We start from the raw sequence: 19,036 nt of genomic DNA on the forward strand, positions 1-19,036 counted from the left end.
TTTGTAAAATGCCAGGATGTCATTCCGTCGCCAGGATCCAGAGGGCCTACCGCGAAAATGAAAAATAAAAAATCAGCGTCTATATTCGAGCTATAACCAAATTTTGATTTTTGACTTTCTGGGTGATCCTCGATCCTCTGCTACACAACAAGATTAAGTGCATGATACGGGTCCTTTTGAATGCAAATGCCCTGTTGAGTCGCATCACACCGTAAGTACTGACCCGTTTAAATACATCCATAAAATTAGGCCACTATTATATTGGACGCCGCTTCGGAGTAAATATTGTTACGTTTTAGTTAAATACATTTTGTGCAAAAAATTCCCTCAGGTCTCTATCACAAAACGGACACGTTAAGTGTCCCCAGCAAGCTCGGTTCTCCATACAAACGTAGTTATGCTCTCATTTTAAAACGACTCGCTAGATAGCTCCGAAACTTGATACTTACAATAGGATAAAGTATATCTAAGGCCTTAATTAGTTTATGTAGCTTCAGATATATATATATATATAATTAGTTTATGTAGCTTCAGATATATAGTCCTCCATGTCGTATCCGACAACGGCGACCTTTACAATTTCCTGTGATGAGCACGTATATGGCTCGCGAAACCGAACTTAGTCTTAAATGCCCGGTCGCACTGTGCACAATAAAGCTGCCCTTGGTCGTTATATGTGTATGCGTAGGACGGCTTAGGTCGAGACTTCCGTTGAAGGCGCTTTTGGTTATATGTCCGGTATGGAGACCATTTTAATGAAAAGCCAACTAAGATGGAGTGGACACGTCTGTCGCATGGATGACTGTAGACTCCCTAAGTCTGTTTTCTATTCGGAACTGAAGGATGGGAAGCGTAGCCACGGGGGACAGTTTCTGCGATATAAAGACGTTCTGAAGCGTCATCTCAAAGCTTGCGACATTCCATTAGAGCGTTGGGAGGAGCTTGCGGTTCAGAGATCAGAATGGCGCAATATGGTAAGAGAAGGTGTAGCTACTTTCGAAGAAGCTCGACTTGAACACCTGGCCCAAAAGCTTCAGATACCCTAGTTAAAAAAAGACAGCGAATTTAAGTTTTTCACACAAAACTTGTTTTTACTTTATTTCGTTTCTTTTTTTTGTTATACTCGTCGGTGGCAAACAAGCATACGGCCGGTCTGGTGGTAACCGGTCACCTTAGCCTGTGGACGTCTGCAACTCCAGAGGAGTTACATGCGTGTTGCCGACCCTAACACTACACCCTCGTTGAGCTCTGGCAACCTTACTCACCAGCAGGAACACAACACAATGAGTAGGGTCTAATGTTATTTGGCTGCGGTTTTCTGTAAGGTGGAGGTTCTTTCATAAGGTGGAGCAATATAAACTAATTTCAATATGTATGTGCAAAGTTTCATTACAATGTAACACGTAGTTTTAAAATGAGAAGGAAAGTCCGTTTGTATGGGAAGGAGAAATTCGGCCGAGCTTGCTGGGGACTCTTAATTGCTGGCAACAATATACAACAGCAATTCTTAGAAATATCACTCGCCGTCGTCGGGTAAGTCTCGGTAGCTCAGTTGGCAGAGCGATGGGGTAGTGATCCGGGCTCGCGAGTTCGAGTCTCGCCTGAGGCACTTTTCCTTCTAAGCATTATGATATCGTTTGCACACGTTTCTGCTTAAAATAACATTAATTTAATATACAACAGTGATGAGGAAGGCTAGGTTATATGCAGATCAGATTTTGACAGCTTAACTAGATGGCGCTGTACGGCGCCATGTTTTAGAATAGAATAGAATAGAAAAACGTTTATTGCAAAACCATCTACAAATAGCACCACATTAGAAAACAAAAAAAGTAAGAAAGAAGATCTAATACACTAAACAGTTATAACTACTTGTAACTTATACTAACATGCAATAGTTACAGTGATGATGCTGTAATAGAGGCTACAATTGGACACCACTCAGCATATGATCTAACATATATATGCTACAGCGCTGGTCTTCCGTGGAGCCCAGGGCAAGAAGATAGCTCGGAACAGTAAAGGCAGTGTCAGACAGTGATTTAGCAAGTATTAATATTTAACACAAGTTAGAAACTAATGCACGGAAAAATTTCAAAGTGGAAGTGAGTGGGTTGGGAATATCTAAAAATATATAAAAATATAAACAGGTAAAGTCAATATTAATATATAGGTAGTAGAGCATATATACATAAAAAGGCAACTCGTTAAAAATAGATAAATAATTCAATTTATAACATAAAATAATCATAATCTAACTAAGGTGCATGGAACGCGAAGAACACGGCAGTTGGAAGCTGAAAAGATATTGTATAAATTTAAGTTTAAAAGTGAGTAATGTTTTTGATAGTCAAACGTTAATTAGCAAATAAAAAACTATGATTATGATATATCAAACTAAAATCGAATGCTATTCAATTCACTCTAGCAGTCTAGATTATATGTTGGATCCGTATTATCCGGATATCCGAATCCGTAAAATTTTAATATCCGAAATATCCGGATCTGAAAAATTGGCGGATATTGCAAACCAGAAGTTAAACGTTTAAAATAACAATTACACTGGGCTATCAAAATCGCTGCCAGCTTATCTTGGTCTGACTCTACAATTTGCTCTTCATACTCTTGGCGTAGAGACGAGACTACATACCAAGTTGGTTGTTGACGTTGTTGTATTGTTTTCTTGGTTGTTGTATTGCGTTTTGTGAACACGCTTAGAGGTATAAAGCAAAACGAGATGATTAAATGAAAGCAAACTTTTGAGAGAAGAGGGACGGCACGGGTCCGGCGTCAGCTACGTGGAGTCTCATGGGTGACTGCAGCATTTGATACGTTCGTACATAGTTCGTACGTTCACAGTCAAAATGCTGTCAATTATGTCATCTGCGCCACAGGACGGACGGCACGGGTCCGGCGACGGTGACGTGGAGTCGCGTGTGACGGCGGCAGTTGATACGTTCGCAGTCAAATAATGTCATCCGCGCCACAGGACGGACGGCACGGGTCCGGCGACGGTGACGTGGAGTCGCGTGTGACGGCGGCAGTTGATACGTTCGCAGTCAAATAATGTCATCCGCGCCACAGGACGGACGGCACGGGTCCGGCGACGGTGACGTGGAGTCGCGTGTGACGGCGGCAGTTGATACGTTCGCAGTCAAATAATGTCATCCGCGCCACAGGACGGACGGCACGGGTCCGGCGACGGTGACGTGGAGTCGCGTGTGACGGCGGCAGTTGATACGTTCGCAGTCAAATAATGTCATCCGCGCCACAGGACGGACGGCACGGGGCCGGCGACAGTGACGGGATGAGGGAAGTCTCACGGGCGACGGCGGCAGTTGATGCACTCGCACGGCGCCGGCGCGGCCTCGTCCGGCAGGTGCGCGTGCGACGCCCGGTAGCACAGCTCGCGGTAGCGCGCGCAACCTGCCACAATATAACCTTGTTAGGGCAACATAATAAAATTATAAGTAAGTAGTAGAGATAGGTGATTTTTTTGGCTCGAACTTAATTTGTAAAACAAGGCTATTGTGTGTGAAAGGAAATAAACCTCAGGGTTTACCTCAAAATGAAATGGTGAATTTTACCTCAGGGTAAAACCCATTCATAAGGTGGTTTTAACTTCTAGTCAAAGTCATACCTAGTTAAAGCCTGACCAGTAATACATGATCACGCGCCATATTGCGGAACTTCATTGGAACTAAATTTTTCATACTAAACTGAACTGTCACCCTATACATGAGAATAACAGCGCCCTCTTGACAATGATCATATATTTCTGGTCGAGCTTTAATAGCTGTTTCGAGGAAAACTTAGGTTGTGTTGATAATATTGTACCTAATGGTCAGGGTTCGGGAACTGTATATTTACCAAAGAAACTTGACAAAGTTGATAGTAACATATTATTATAAACCAATTAACAAGCAGATACGTCTGCAAGCGGTACTCCAAATCTATATAATTATATTAATGAATATAAATGTAGTTTACAAAAAATAATTATGAGTAGAATTAAAAATTAGGTACTTAAAAAAGGCCAGCGGAAACCTACAAGCAAATTAAAATCAAGGTGGGCCAAAGGGAAAAAAAACCTTAAAAATAAAGCGTAGATTAAAGTTAGGTACCCTAAGAGGTCTCTCACATTGTCCGATCCGATATCCGATAAAAGTAAAATGTGTTTTTCTGTATTTATTTATTAAAACAAGAAATCTTTATTGATAAAAGAAAAACATAATGCAAAAAAGGCGGATTTGATGCCATAGGGCCCTAGCAGCTGTTTTTCTCATAGGCACCATCCGATATCGGAGAGGCACTGCCGATAATTTCAGCCATGTTGGACCCCGTCAGCTGTCGGACCGACATTATGAGATGGGACAGTGGGAAAACTCTCTAACAGGAAAAATATACCTAAAAAAATAAAACAAACAAATAAGAAAATAATAAAACATATTTTGTTGCTTGTTGTTGTTTTATGTAATGCGTCATTTAATTGCATGAATTGCGTCTGACATTGCAGTTACATACGCCTCATACGTATCTCTCCTCGTTTATTGTTTATGTCGGGTCGGTCCTGGGGGCCTACCGCGAAAACCGAAATTCGCAAATTAGAGTGACAGAGAAAAATGCCCGCAATTGACGAACTTCGATTCTCGCGGTTATAGTCCTGTTTTCTACCGCTACCCTCAACTTCATAGTAAAACTTCGTCTTAGGAGCGTATCATAGTGACTATGGGCTTCTTATAAATAGTTATAGATGGCGTTAGCATGCCATTGTGTACGTTCTGGGGGCCTAGTCAAGACAAGCGTTTGCAGAAAACGTAACGAAACGCTATTGTCTCTATCACTTTTTTATTAGTGCGATAGAGACAGGGTTTAGTTTTGTTTCGCTGCGAACGATTGCTATCTTGTCTTAGGCCCCCTGAACGGATTGAGAAACAATAATTTTGAACAATTAAATTCCGACTCCCGAATCAGATTTCGAAAAAGCAATTGAGTTAAGGGAGCGAACTACCTAATCTACCGATCGTATCAGCGACTTCGTCGATCCTCAAGCTATCTCCATCCCAAATTTCCCCCTAAATCAGTTCAGCGAAGAGGAAGAAGCGCGTGAAGAGGTAACAGACAGATAGAGGTACTTTTGCATTTAGGTATAATATTAAATAAAGTATTAGTATATATATAGGTACCTAATAGTAGTAATTAGCATTAGTATTTTTGACCAAAGCGTTAGCGAAGGTCTCTGTTTTAACTCTGGCAATTTGCTTTTCCTATATCCAGATGTTCTCTTCTCCTATACAGATCGCAATTCTCAACCGATTCTGGTGAAATTTTGTGACCAGATTCTATGATTAAAGATATCTTTTTTGTCGACTCAGTTTTTGTATTTTTTTAAATGCGTATGTTGGCGGCGCTAAAAACCATTGTAAGTTCACTGTAATAATGACTCGACGAACTATTTTACACTTTTACATTTTCTAAGCTTATCGCGAGGTCTACAGCTCGCACACTTTATTTAGGAAAAAACTCTCTAGTAAGTAAAAATTCACCAAAGAAAACCTTATGCGAAGGAGGTACCTGATACCGGAACTGTCAACAGAATTATTAACGAATTACGAGTTACGACCACGCGATTGTGCGGTTTAAGATGAACTTTTCTCACGCGGACGCTCCGGCTATGGAATGAGCTACCTGCCGAGGGTCTACAGTATGAGGTTCCTCAAAAAAGGAGTGTACGAACGCGCATATATAACACCTCTGTAGTTTCAGGCATCCATAGGTACGGTTACTGCTTACCATCAGGTGGGCCGTATGCTTGTTTGGCACCGTCGTAATCAAAATAAATTGCATCATCTAGTTTTTATATTTAGTATTTTTCCTATACCTTTTCGACTACTGACCACTACAATGTACCTATAAATAAATTAGGAGTCAAACGAGTTCGCGGTCGCTTAAGTCACTGATGCAGACAGACGATATGTTAGCAACAAAAAGCGGCCAAGTGCGAGTCGGACTCGCCCATGAAGGGTTCCGTACCATTTATGACGTATTAAAAAAACTACTTACTAGATCTCGTTCAAGTCATTCAAACCAATTTTCGGTGGAAGTTTGCATGGTAATGTATATCATATATTTTTTTTAGATTTTTCATTCTGTTATTTTAGAAGTTACGGGGGGGGGGGGACACATTTTTTCACTTTGGAAGTGGCTCTTACTATTCAGTTTAGAAAAAAATGATATTAGAAACCTAAATATCATTTTTGAAGACCTATCCATAGATACCCCACACGTATGGGTTTGATGAAAAAAGATTTTTTGAGTTTCAGTTCTAAGTATGGGGAAACCCCAAAATTTATTGTTTTTTTTTCTATTTTTGTGTAAAAATATTAATGCGGTTCATAGAATACATCTACTTACCAAGTTTGAACAGTATAGCTCTTATAGTTTCGGAAAAAAGTGGCTGTGACATCGGACAGACAGACGGACATGACGAATCTATAAGGGTTCCGTTTTTTGCCATTTGGCTACGGAACCCTAACAAGTCATCCTTAAGGCAGGTGCCCACTGAAACGTGTTAAAAATGAGTACATACTTAACGATATACTTGTATTTGTAACGATATCGCGAAGTACTCGTTTTTAACCCGTTCATTGGGTTTCACATCGCGTAATTTAAAGTACGTTCCGATCTTACATCCCGACATGCAGAATCGTTGCTGTTGCATTGTAGCCTTGACGCGGGCGATACTATATACATGGCGACTGATTGAACCTCCTAATATGTACCTAAATACTGAATGTTGATTAAAATTAAGAAATTTCTACAATCAGAGGGCATAACAATATATATAAATGCGTAATTAATTAAAAAAATCGCAAAATCAGGGACACCTGAAAAAAAAAGACGTGTTGGACAGACCTCATAAAAGCTGCGACACAAACCACTTTAGTTCAACGCAGAAGACTGGCGTGGAGGCGCAGTGCGAGCGCTGCAATATCCACAATAAATACATTTCATTATACAGTATCTGGAGTTGCAAGCGTCCATAGGCTACGGTGACTGCTTACCATAAGGCCGGCCGTATGCTTGTTTGCGACGACTTGTTTGTAAACGACGCAGGAGGAGGGTTCAGATTTTAAACTTAATAGCACCTCATCTCTCTGCCACTGGTGCAGTGGCATCTTTAATTAAGAATACCAATTTCACGGTAAAAAAAAAACTGGACACTAAAAGGTGAGAACCGAAGGTCAGGGCACGAACGTCACATTAAGGCAAACAAAATGTTGATCTTGATTTTCCAGTCTATTTTTGGCAAACCACACTTGGATTATCTCCTGCCTAACGCAGTACAGATCGAAATTTCATCCCATAACGTTCTGTGTGAAATCAAATGCAATAATGAATTTTCAAGGGGATTCTTGCGATGTCCAATATATATCAGAAAAAGATATCAAACTAGTTCTGAGCGAGTACGGATTTGGGGATAGTGTAATAGAAAACTACTCAGTGCGTTATGTTGGCGATAAAATGGTTGGATTTGGAGCCGACTACTTGAAGTTGCAAGTACCTGTGACATCCAACAATAAGAGAAGGCAGCACTACTTTTTCATCAAAGCGGTTTCTCAGACGAATACCGCTAAGGCGAATATGGATAAGGAGATGGGGACCTTTGATAATGAACGATTATTTCATGATGTTATCCAAAGGAATATTGCAATACCAGGTAAGAAATACCTTCGATGATACCTGTCTGCCTACAGTAAATACATAGCTTTTTGCTTATTTGTTGTACAAGGGGGCAAGGTTGTTTAACCTCGTGCTAATATTGATACCCTAGAAAGCAAGATTCCAAAATTGAACCACGAGCGTAGCGAGCTAGCGAGTGGTTCGAAAAGTGGAATCTTAAGGGTTTCAAGGGACGAGGGTTAAACAAATTTTTGCCACCGAGTGAAATACAAAGTTTTTTACCACACCAACGAAAGGAAAATACTAATTGTAAAATATCAAACCAAATCAATTGAAAATTAATGTTATTAAATATTTATCATTCAAAATCATCATTTAAAAGTCAATTCTACCAGTCAAGTATGAAATCATTTTTCGCTTCTAATTTGTAAAAATACATCAAAATGTGTAAGAAAAATGTCAATATCCAAAGAAGAAAATGGGGACTACGTATAGTATAGAAGCGGCCGTGGCCTATCCTCTTGACCTCTCGTGTGTCGGGATTTATTTCAAATAGTTTTCTAGTACGTGGATCCCCGTTCTCGCATAGGTACGGCATAAAGGGTTAGAAAACCTTCCACCGTGATCAACCTGGTCCTGTCGTTATTAAACGGCTAAGGTGGAAGGGAAAACAGGGTTAGCCCTTTATTTACAGTTGTGTACATTTAAGGTAGACGCAGTTGACAATGGCGCGAATTGTTCCGACTGACCGAATACTAGTACTTACCATTATAGAATACCAGTATAGAATAGAGACCGAATACTAGTAACGAGCATAATTATTATCTTACCACCCATCATTACGTACTAGGATACGTATTACTAGTGGCAGAGCATATTATAAATGCAAGGCGAAGGAAAAGCGATTTTCAAAATTAATAGTGATATAGGAAAACGTAATCATTAACAACTGAGCAATGCTTGTAATGGTATTAGGCGGCATCTAGTATATATATATATCCATATTTAGTCTAGTATATAATAATAGTATACATATTTATTAACTCGACTGTACTTCATAATTATATTTAATTCTAGGTATGCAGCCATGGAGTGCAAAATTTGTGTCATGCCTCGAAAACGCAGTGGTGTTCGAAGATTTGTCAGCACTACAATACGAAATGAGGAGTAGATTTGCCAAGTTTGACGAGCAGCACACAAAGCAAGCACTTCAAGCTCTAGCTAGATTCCATGCTAGCTCCATCATCTTTGAGGAGACCCGGAGTAAAGAATTACAGCGACCTTACACACTTGAAGAGCAGTATAATGAAAAATTGGGGACAGGAGGCTTCGTTGAAACCGATTCCTGGTTTATTCAATGCAGAATAGGAGCTTTGGAAGCTGTTAAAACTTTCTCAAAGTATAGGAACTTGGATGTCATGAAAATCATTGAAAAACGGTGGAACACCGTGTTTAACTCCATTTTGATTCTAGCCGAGCCATCTAAGGTGCATCGGAACGTGTTATGTCATAGGGATTTGTGGAATAATAATATGCTGTTCCATTATGAGAAACTAGAAGACGGCAGTGTAGTGCCTGACAATTGTGTGCTCGTGGACTTTGCTGCTGTGCGCTGCATGCCGCCGGCGGGCGATGTCATGCAACTTCTTCACTGTAACTTGACCCCTCATTATCGCAAACAAAATCTCGACACCTTTCTGTCCTATTACTATGACGAACTTAAACTTGTGCTTGGGAATCAGAACATCGATATTGAAGAATTTTTAACTAAGGATGACTTTATGAGTTCAGCAAAAGAACTGAATCTGTGGGGTCTTGTAACGCACGCGTGCTTAATGCAAACGTTTTGGCTGAATGATGATATGATGACAAACATATCCAAGGATTCTGCGTTGTTCGACGAGATCATGTTGAATGACAAAACTACTTTTATGAAGAACATGATGGAAAACGATGACGGTTACAAGAATGTTATACTGGAAGTGCTTGAAGAGTTTATTGAACAATACATTCTAAATGAAAACGAAATTGAAATATAAAAGAGATATTTTAAGATTTTGAATTTTAGTTAACAAGATATCTATAGGAAAATAGCTAGACCTATAGCCTATTGTACTATTTAAGTATTTCTACTGTTATTGTCATAATTCTCATCTTATATATATATATCATTTTAATCACAAAGTTTATTATTTTTTAAATACCACCGCTCTTAGGGATTTTTTCGATCCCCTGGGTCTACCCAAAAGCTGGGTGTGTATGGTTAAAAGTAAATGTTGTGACAGTGCCCTGTGGGAGTTGCAAGGACTCATGTCTCCTTAAAGCGAAACGTCACACTTTCTAAATCTTTTTAATGGTGCTCGAAAAATAAGGCGTGGCGTGGGTAAATCGTCCATAAAATTATTCCTATGTTTTCCGCCGATCTGGGAAAGAATCTAGGCAGTGTATGTTAAGGCTACACGCTTATGTTTGCATTTGTTTAACATTAAATAAATAAAATAAAATAAATATTTGGGAATAATCTTACACAGATCAACCTAGCCCCAAACGAATCAAAGATCAAAGCTTGTACTATGAGAACTAGGTCAGACCGGACATTGACGCCCCGCTGGACGCCGACGCTCGAGCACAACAAACAGCATGCAGCCAAAAGTCCCAAGGTATCGAACTGAGGGTCCAATAGATAAGGTACCTGATAGACGGCAGGATGAGGCGCGAGACGGCTGCGAAGACGGTCCAACAGATCGAACGTTGACTGCTCTACATATGGCACACTACAGTGAGGTCGGTCCTAATGTCCCACCTGTGGGCGGCAGGGCGAGGCGCGTGTCGTCCGCGAAGCCGCGCTGCGCCAGGCGGTCCATCAGATCGGCCGTGGACTGCTCTACATATGGCTCACTACAGTGAGGCCTGGCCTAGTGTCCCACCTGTGGGCGGCAGGGCGAGGCGCGTGTCGTCCGCGAAGCCGCGCTGCGCCAGGCGGTCCATCAGATCGGCCGTGGACTGCTCTACATATGGCTCACTACAGTGAGGCCTGGCCTAGTGTCCCACCTGTGGGCGGCAGGGCGAGGCGCGTGTCGTCCGCGAAGCCGCGCTGCGCCAGGCGGTCCATCAGATCGGCCGTGGACTGCTCTACATATGGCTCACTACAGTGAGGCCTGGCCTAGTGTCCCACCTGTGGGCGGCAGGGCGAGGCGCGTGTCGTCCGCGAAGCCGCGCTGCGCCAGGCGGTCCATCAGATCGGCCGTGGACTGCTCTACATATGGCTCACTACAGTGAGGCCTGGCCTAGTGTCCCACCTGTGGGCGGCAGGGCGAGGCGCGTGTCGTCCGCGAAGCCGCGCTGCGCCAGGCGGTCCATCAGATCGGCCGTGGACTGCTCTACATATGGCTCACTACAGTGAGGCCTGGCCTAGTGTCCCACCTGTGGGCGGCAGGGCGAGGCGCGTGTCGTCCGCGAAGCCGCGCTGCGCCAGGCGGTCCATCAGATCGGCCGTGGACTGCTCTACATATGGCTCACTACAGTGAGGCCTGGCCTAGTGTCCCACCTGTGGGCGGCAGGGCGAGGCGCGTGTCGGCCGCGAAGCCGCGCTGCGCCAGGCGGTCCAACAGCACTGTCGCCGACCATCACCGCTCGCCCTCGCCTTCTACACCTGCGGATTTAGAAACAGACGTTAAAGTCATCTTAAAGTGCGTTTAGTTTGCTTCAATGCACCGCTCGTGCCATATCGCACCTTCATCTTCTAGTAACTAGTAGGTACTCTGAGAAGATGACATGTCAATTGCAACAATGTCGAAATATGGGGAACTTACACGAACAAATATACTTATATAGATGGCCCGGTTTTAATAATACTATACAGCTGTAGCTGGTTAAAATGTATTCTAACTAGATAAGTATTAATTTTTCCGCTTACAAATAGTTTTGTAAAATAATGGCTAGAGTCCTTCTAAGCTTACTGTGTACAAGCGAATAGGTATGTAAGCGAAAAATAAATGTAAAATATTCATAGTAATTTAATTTATAGTAGCACTTTTTCACTTTGTTACTCTCGCACTAATATGGAAGAGCGACAGAGAGACACAAAGTTTATATATTTAGTCGAGCGAAATGTATGAATGGCCTCGATTTGCGTCCAGTCCGCGGCCTTACCTTCGCTGGCAGCGGGCGAGTGTCCGCCGGACTTGTCGCGCGGAGTGGTCGCCCCGTCCGAGTGGTCCTGCAACGTTACAATAGCAATCTCACTTTTAAGCTCAGCACGGTGGGAAAGATACACCTATTAAATATTCAATAAAAACTGGGCAGCTTACTAGTTTTTATTGAATTTGTAATTTCTTCGTTAACTATTTGCTTTTGATGTTATTAGACATTCATAAGCGCGAGCGAAATGCCAAATGTCTGTATTTCGCGTATACCGAGCAACGCCAGCAATCAGACTCGTGGAAAAACAAAATGAAAACTTAAGCAAATTGTTAAATCAGAAACGGACTATGATTCGACCGTATCTAAAAATAATTCTAGCAACAAAACAGATTTCAAAAGTTTATCTACTTATGTAGTTTCAAATGTTTAATTTAATATAAGCTTTTGTAGTAAGTAAGAAAAGTAAATTAAGCATTAAAGTGTAGTACATTATTCAGGTAAATAGGTAGTTATTAGTCATTCTTAGGTAAATAGTTAGTCATTCTTTGACAGGTTAGGCGTCGAAGCCACAGACCTATCCGGCATTCAGCCACGATTAAAAATAGGTCGTTCAGGCACACAGGTAATTGTTTCTAACAAGCCAATTTTGTTCAATCTTTAGGCATTAAATTGGGCTCAAAGCTTTAGCCTCAAACTTTACGTTCTGCAGAAATTGCAGAATGTATCAATTGGATTACATTATATCATTTTTGTGTTCTGCTGATCGAGCTCGAGAGTCCCAATAACAATTCTATAGAAAAACAAATAACCCCATCAATTTCGGGAAAACCTTTTCATCCCACAAGGGTCGTTCAGTCAAATATGCCAAGAAAACAACAGAAATAAGCTTGTTTTGAAAATGAAATTGAATGGAAACTGCGTTATGGACGGAGAAAATTGGCAACTCGTAAATACGATTAAAATCGCTACCGGTTGAAGGGCCGGAACTCTGATGTTGGGGCTTCGGGCAAATTGAATAATTCTACCCGACCGGATAATTCTTCCCGTAATATGTGCTGGCAGGAGCCGAACGTACATGTGAGCCAGTTTACTATGATCCCTTATATAGAGATATTAGGAGGCTAATTTAATTATTATTTATTTATTTTAAAACCACATGCAAGTACACAGTGCTGAACCAAAACATTACCGAAACTAGTGTGATAGGCAAGTATACATTCCTACACGTTGATCACGTAGACAACTTACTACAGATTAAATACAGATAAAGCACCTCTACTTAACACGTAGGTAAATTATATACTATAATGTATAGTCTATAGATTACTGTATGAGGAAACATTATTACTAGAGTGACCAAGACATTACATGGTTACAAAATCTCAAGCTGTGTTTACTTTGAACCCCTGCCGGCGCTGTGCCTATTTCATGGCGACCGTGACAGGACTATTTCACAAGTCCGTGACTTGCCCGTGCTCGGTAAGGGATAGTTGCTAATTATGTTTGTGGCCAGGCCCGCAGGTATGTTCAATGTTCATGTTTCACGACCGTTTGGTACAAACCGCGTTGAAGAGACATAATTAGTTAAATATTGGCCTTGTGTAAGCTCTGTGTCAAATTTATACTGGCTAATTTGGGCATTACACTTGTTTTTGGCAAGGGATAGTTGCTAATATGTTTGTGGCTAGTAGCACGCAGTGTACATGAGTCACAACCGTAGGACAACCAGTGTCGAATAGATATACTTAGTTAAATGCTGTCCTCGTGTGAACCCTGTGTTATTCCATAACACTGGCTAGTTTGAGCACTCGCCTCGCCTGTGGTAAGGGATAGTTGCTAATATGTTTGTGGCTTGTAGCCTGCAGGTACATGTGTCCCGACCGTTTGGACAATCATCGTCTAATAGATATACTTAGTTAAATATTGGCCTCATGTAAACCCTACGTTAATTCCATTATACTGGCTAGACAGAAAGGATAGTAGATACTTATAATATTGTTTGTGAGTCTAACGCCATCTAGCGGACATCCCAAAAAGAGTAGAAGTTTCTTACACTGCCGCGCCGCAGCCTTTTCACATTACTATTTTTTACGACATAGTACACAAGCCGCTCTTGCGGTTTTTTTTTTTCGAAATATTATGTTGGTATACCGGGTGTTTCCTGTAACACGAGCAAATAATTAAACCATATATTGTACTCCTAGATCGATATAACTCTTAATTAACAACTTTTAAAAATTATAGAATCTTTAGATTTTATATTTTTCATACACATTTAATATTATTTTCAACATACGCTGACATCAGTGGGTTTGACGTTGCTTGTCACGCTTTAAACATAACAAAATTCGCAATACATTGCGTCTTAGAATTAACTTCAATGTGTAATAAAAATTAAAACATAAGTTATTTTTAAAAGTTGATGAACAAATGTTGGTCAGTTTGAGGAGTACAGCCTACAGTTTAATTTATTGCTCCTGTTACAGGAAACACCCGGTATAAAATCGCCCTATATACAGTATATACTTACTTTTGTTAAATACTTATAAGAAAAGTAGGTAGATAAAGAATAACGAACCATTTAATAAAACCTAGTTATTCTACAAAAATCACAAAGAAAAGGCGACGCTAATATTTTTCCACGCTGTATTTTTGAAATAGAATCTCTGAGCACCTTCTGGTATGAAAGTAAGTTTCTAAAGCAATATTTTTATACGATGTATATTCTACGAAGTCAGATAAGATCGTTATTTTTTTGCTTGAAGAAGTTATTATAATACGAAGGAGAAAAAACACGAAGCCGTGGGCATCTTGGGAGTAGGCTGATAAGTAAAAGGAATTTTTAATACAACAATCCTTGAACTAGGGATTCACGTTCGGGCGTTCGACGTTCAAATCTAAGAACTTATTATTTTGGTTTCTCGTAATGGTTCATCTAATGACACGACTTCCAGTAATTTCAGTGCGTTTCGCTCGCGCTGCACGAATCAGTTAGAGCTATCGGCAAGGTCGTATCAAAACCATAACACATTGATAAATCAGAATCGGATTCACGGGCTTCAATATTTGGCTATGGGGCCGAAAAACAAGCCAAACTACAGATTATATCTTGCTTTCATTACTGAATATCTCGAAAGCTTCTTATCTCGAGAACTATTCGACATACGCCACTGTAGGTAAGTAATTTAATGTACTTTCAACTTTACAATGCAACTTAGGTATGTCAAAAAACTCATACTTAGTTTAAAAAAATTGAAAAAATATAAAAAATACCGATTTTTTGCGGTTTTTCTCAAACTATGCAGGGAGCACAACTTTTTTTGCTTGTAAGTCATAGTTTTACATTCCTCCAAGTAGTCTAAATAACATACCAAAAATACAGTTACATCACGCTATGCGATTTGAGGAGTTTTTTTTTCTAAGATTTGACTAATCTACATTACAAGTTTTTCTTTCAGACTTACCTTTGGCTTTGACGCCGCTTAAGATCAAAATTGCGAAGTTTATCCGCTTTAATAAGGAAAACGAACATGAAAGGCACAGCTTATGTTCTGAACTTCTGAGAGCATTTATAATTCCTTTTCTGGATATATTTGTTTACACATACTTCTTTAGTATTGTGTTATTAATACCTAATTACCTACGATACCTTTATTTGAACATTAAGGAGCTGTAAGTGTAATTATAGATTTTACTCCTCAAGATTTATTTAGTTTTATGGATACTTTGTGGAAGGCATTTGCGAGTCAGCACAAATGTAACATTGTTATTTTTCTGTTTCAGAAATAAATCATTGGAATTTTAAGTGTGCCTATATAGGTCGATGGCCTTAAGCATTAAAACTATCGCATCCTTTCTAAGAGCAGTGTAGGAATAAGTCATTGTTTTTTTTTATGTCGATAAGAAAGAACACGACTTTATAAGGCGCAGGTGCGCCCGCACATGGCATACTGTTCTCATCTATGGGCAGGGGCACCCCAGTACCAGCTTCTCCCTCTGGACCGCATCCAACGAAGAGCGACTCGAATTGTCGACTGCCAGTGCATTTCGGATCGGCTTGACTCCTTGGCGCTGCGTAGAGATGTGGCCTCGCTCTGCATTTTCTATCACATGTACAACGGGGAGTGCTCCGAGGAATTGTTCGGATTAATCCCTGCCGCTTCTTTTCGCCATCGCCCTACGCGACAACATTTCCATCCTCACCACTTAGATGGTTAGCAGTCCTCAACTGTGCGTTTTTCCAGGAACTTTCTGCCTCGCACAGCTAAACTATGGAATTTCCGGACCGATACGACCTTCAAACCTTCAAGAAAAAGAGCGTACTCCCATCTTAAAGGCCGGCAACGCACTTACAACCCCTCTGGTGTTGCAGGTGTCCATGGGCGGCGCTAATCGCTTACCATCAGGTGATCCGTCTGCTCGTTTGCCTCCTCTACCATAAAAAAAAAACACGAAGTATATAATATATATATACAGAGTAAATTGCATTGAGGTATAGAACTCTCTAACAAAATGTTTCCGCACCTTAATGAAGTGCCGGCACTCCATTGCGTTTAGTACGTCTCCGACTACTGGCGAGATGCCACATATGTAACAATATTTAAAAAAAGAATAAAAACTAAAAATGCCTTTGTGCGTTATGAAAATGTATTGTGATAATATCAAGAAACATAATAAAAGCAATATAATAACAATCGAATCTGAAAAAACTCTTGTTTTAAGCTCATTTAAATTATTTTGAAACGTCTCTTTATACACTCGCGATGGACGCCATTTTCTTTGGAGCATAGATTACATTTCGCTGATGTAATGCGTAGGTACTAATGATTACATACATTATTGTTTGCAGAATATATACGCAATAATGATATATTACTCTTTATCTCGTCATTTTTTGTAGCGTTTTTAGGGTTCCGTACCCAAAGGGTCAAACGGGACCCTATTACTGAGACTCCGCTGTCCGTCCGTCCGTCCGTCACCAGGCTGTATCTCATGAACCGTGATAGTTAGCCAGTTGAATTTTCTACAGATTATGTATTTCTGTTGCCGTTGCCGTATAACAACAAATACTAAAAACAGAATAAAATAAATATGTCTTTCCAATCTCGAGGTTCTCATCCAATCACCGAAGTTAAGCAACGTCGGGCGGGGTCAGTACTTGGTTGGGTGTCCGTTTTTATAGATAATGGTACGGAACCCTTCCTGTGCGAGTCCGATTCGCACTTGGCCGGTTTTTTTCTTATATTCAAAAAGTAGGTATATTATGCTACAAGCGCGATTTGATAAAAAAAAATGCTACGAGTACGAGAATCAAATAGAAAGAGTTTTATGACTATTTTTATAAATTTTCATGTTGTCATTGTCACATATGTAAAACAATTTGAATACACTTTTAAGGAAATAAATACATTTTATTTATATTCTTTACAATGCGTATGTAGGCAGAAAATGAACAGTTGTCATAACAGTTTCGCCTCTGGCCACCTATGCTTATTCTTTAGCTTAGTGACAGACGTCAAACGCCGAAAACGGACACAATTTGTTCTCGATGCCTGCCTAGTACGTAGTACATTTATGTCAGTGGCAAATTGCTACAAAACTGACTATTCCACTTCTGACGGAAGTCGATAGCCAGTACACGGCTACCTAGTTGCCTACCTACCAGCAGATAAAGGCGGACATTACGGCGGATACGAACAGTTGCTTTCTATTTCCATTAACTGGGCTCGCCTAGACGGCTCACCTGGAGCAGTCGTAAAACGGTTCATGGTACAATTTTAAAAAACCTACGTTGGGGTATTGCGATTGGGAGTTCGGTACTTCTTCTCGTGTCTTACATACAAGGTGGTGAGGTGTACATTGCAAGTAGAGTTGTATATACAAAAAAATAGGGGAATTATGCAAAATTTTACAAGACATAAACGAGTTGCAAATTTCGCAATTTTTTAAGCTTTCCGTCGGCACAATCAGAATATACTCGTACAAGAGATGGCCAGTCGATGTGCCTCCTGTAGTGAGGGTTCGTTACTATTACGGCCTATCGTACAGTCTTGGTACACGTTAGCGGTGGCGGTGAGGAAACCTCCTACAGCATGGAGCCCATCGTCCTGCAGAAGCCCCCTAGCCTCCTGTAGTGTAAGGGAACTAACCTACTGGGGGGTCCAGGTTGGCAGTAGCAGTCAGCAGGCTTAAGATAGTGGAGAAGGAGCCCTGCGCCGCCCGGCGGAAGCTACCCGGATGACCGACGGCGACGCCTGCAATGCTAGCCTCCCGTACGGGCACTGACCTGGTGGTCCAGGTTGGCTGTGGCAGTAAGCAGCCCTAAGATAGCGGAGAAGGAACCCCGCGCCGCCCGGCGGAAGCCTTCTGGAGGCCCGTCGGAGGCGCCGCCGGCGATGCTCACTGGAGAGCGTGACCACTGCAATAGAACACAACGTTTGTTAATGATTATTTGAGAGTACCCCTTAACCCATATGAAAACCTTTGTGAACCTACAGCGACCTCACAAAAATTATTAAAATGGTGTAAGAATCACTCCACTAAACATAACAGCCGTAACAGTCACCAGAAATTCCGTATTCTCGAGCAATACATTCCAAATTTAAACTGATTCCGAGTAGCTATTACGGCTGTTCTCATAACGAAGTACAGGAATCTAGAATTTTAAGTAAGAAGTCAGGAATGACCATCAAGAAGACTGAAATGGTAGGTATGGTTGCAAAAAAATATTAAACAGGCGCGAATCTTCGTGTTTGTTTTCTAGTTCGTACAAAATTCGCCACACGCAAATTGCAATGTGAATATTTTATGTCTTTGCAGTTCTAGTGCCATCGCCACCTTATAACAGGATTTATGTTTCACATAACTGAAATAACTATAACTGAAAGAATTCAGTAAGTTCAGTAAGTTGATACTTATATTAAGTTGTCGCTGCATAGTATCCAAGTCAGTATTTATTATTACTATGAGTAATACTATAGTAACAAGTCTAATTGGCCTCGAAAACCTAATATGCCATTCAGCTACACTAGACTTACCAACTTGTTAGCCAACTTAGGTTACAACAAGTTAGGTTAGTCTCGCAAGTCTCACAAAAATATGAACTTTTACTTAAGAAACTTGCTCCAAGATTTAATATCGACATTATTGGATTATTAAACTTGCCCGCTGTAATTTTGTTACATTAATAACAACCTGGGATTATTTGTAA

The 19,036-nt window shown here is 40.8% G+C and overlaps 1 protein-coding gene and 1 long non-coding RNA gene across 2 annotated transcripts; one reads left to right on the forward strand and one right to left on the reverse strand.

Annotated features, from left to right (window-relative positions):
- Nucleotides 1-2,343: 2,343 nt before the first annotated feature.
- LOC133527192 (uncharacterized) lies at nt 2,344-18,786 on the reverse strand. The gene is made up of 4 exons (XR_009800836.1): nt 18,113-18,786; nt 11,836-11,902; nt 11,231-11,335; nt 2,344-3,426 (listed from the first exon to the last, which is right to left on the reverse strand). It is a non-coding gene; the product is annotated as an uncharacterized LOC133527192 (long non-coding RNA).
- On the forward strand, nt 7,132-10,540 carry LOC133527298 (uncharacterized). The gene is made up of 2 exons (XM_061864276.1): nt 7,132-7,720; nt 8,761-10,540. The coding sequence occupies exons 1-2, from the start codon at nt 7,396-7,398 to the stop codon at nt 9,720-9,722; spliced, it is 1,287 nt and encodes a 428-aa protein (XP_061720260.1). The 5' UTR covers nt 7,132-7,395; the 3' UTR covers nt 9,723-10,540.
- Nucleotides 18,787-19,036: the final 250 nt, after the last annotated feature.

Source organism: Cydia pomonella, chromosome 17, assembly GCF_033807575.1.
Source record: "Cydia pomonella isolate Wapato2018A chromosome 17, ilCydPomo1, whole genome shotgun sequence".
Taxonomy (NCBI): Eukaryota; Metazoa; Arthropoda; class Insecta; order Lepidoptera; family Tortricidae; genus Cydia; species Cydia pomonella.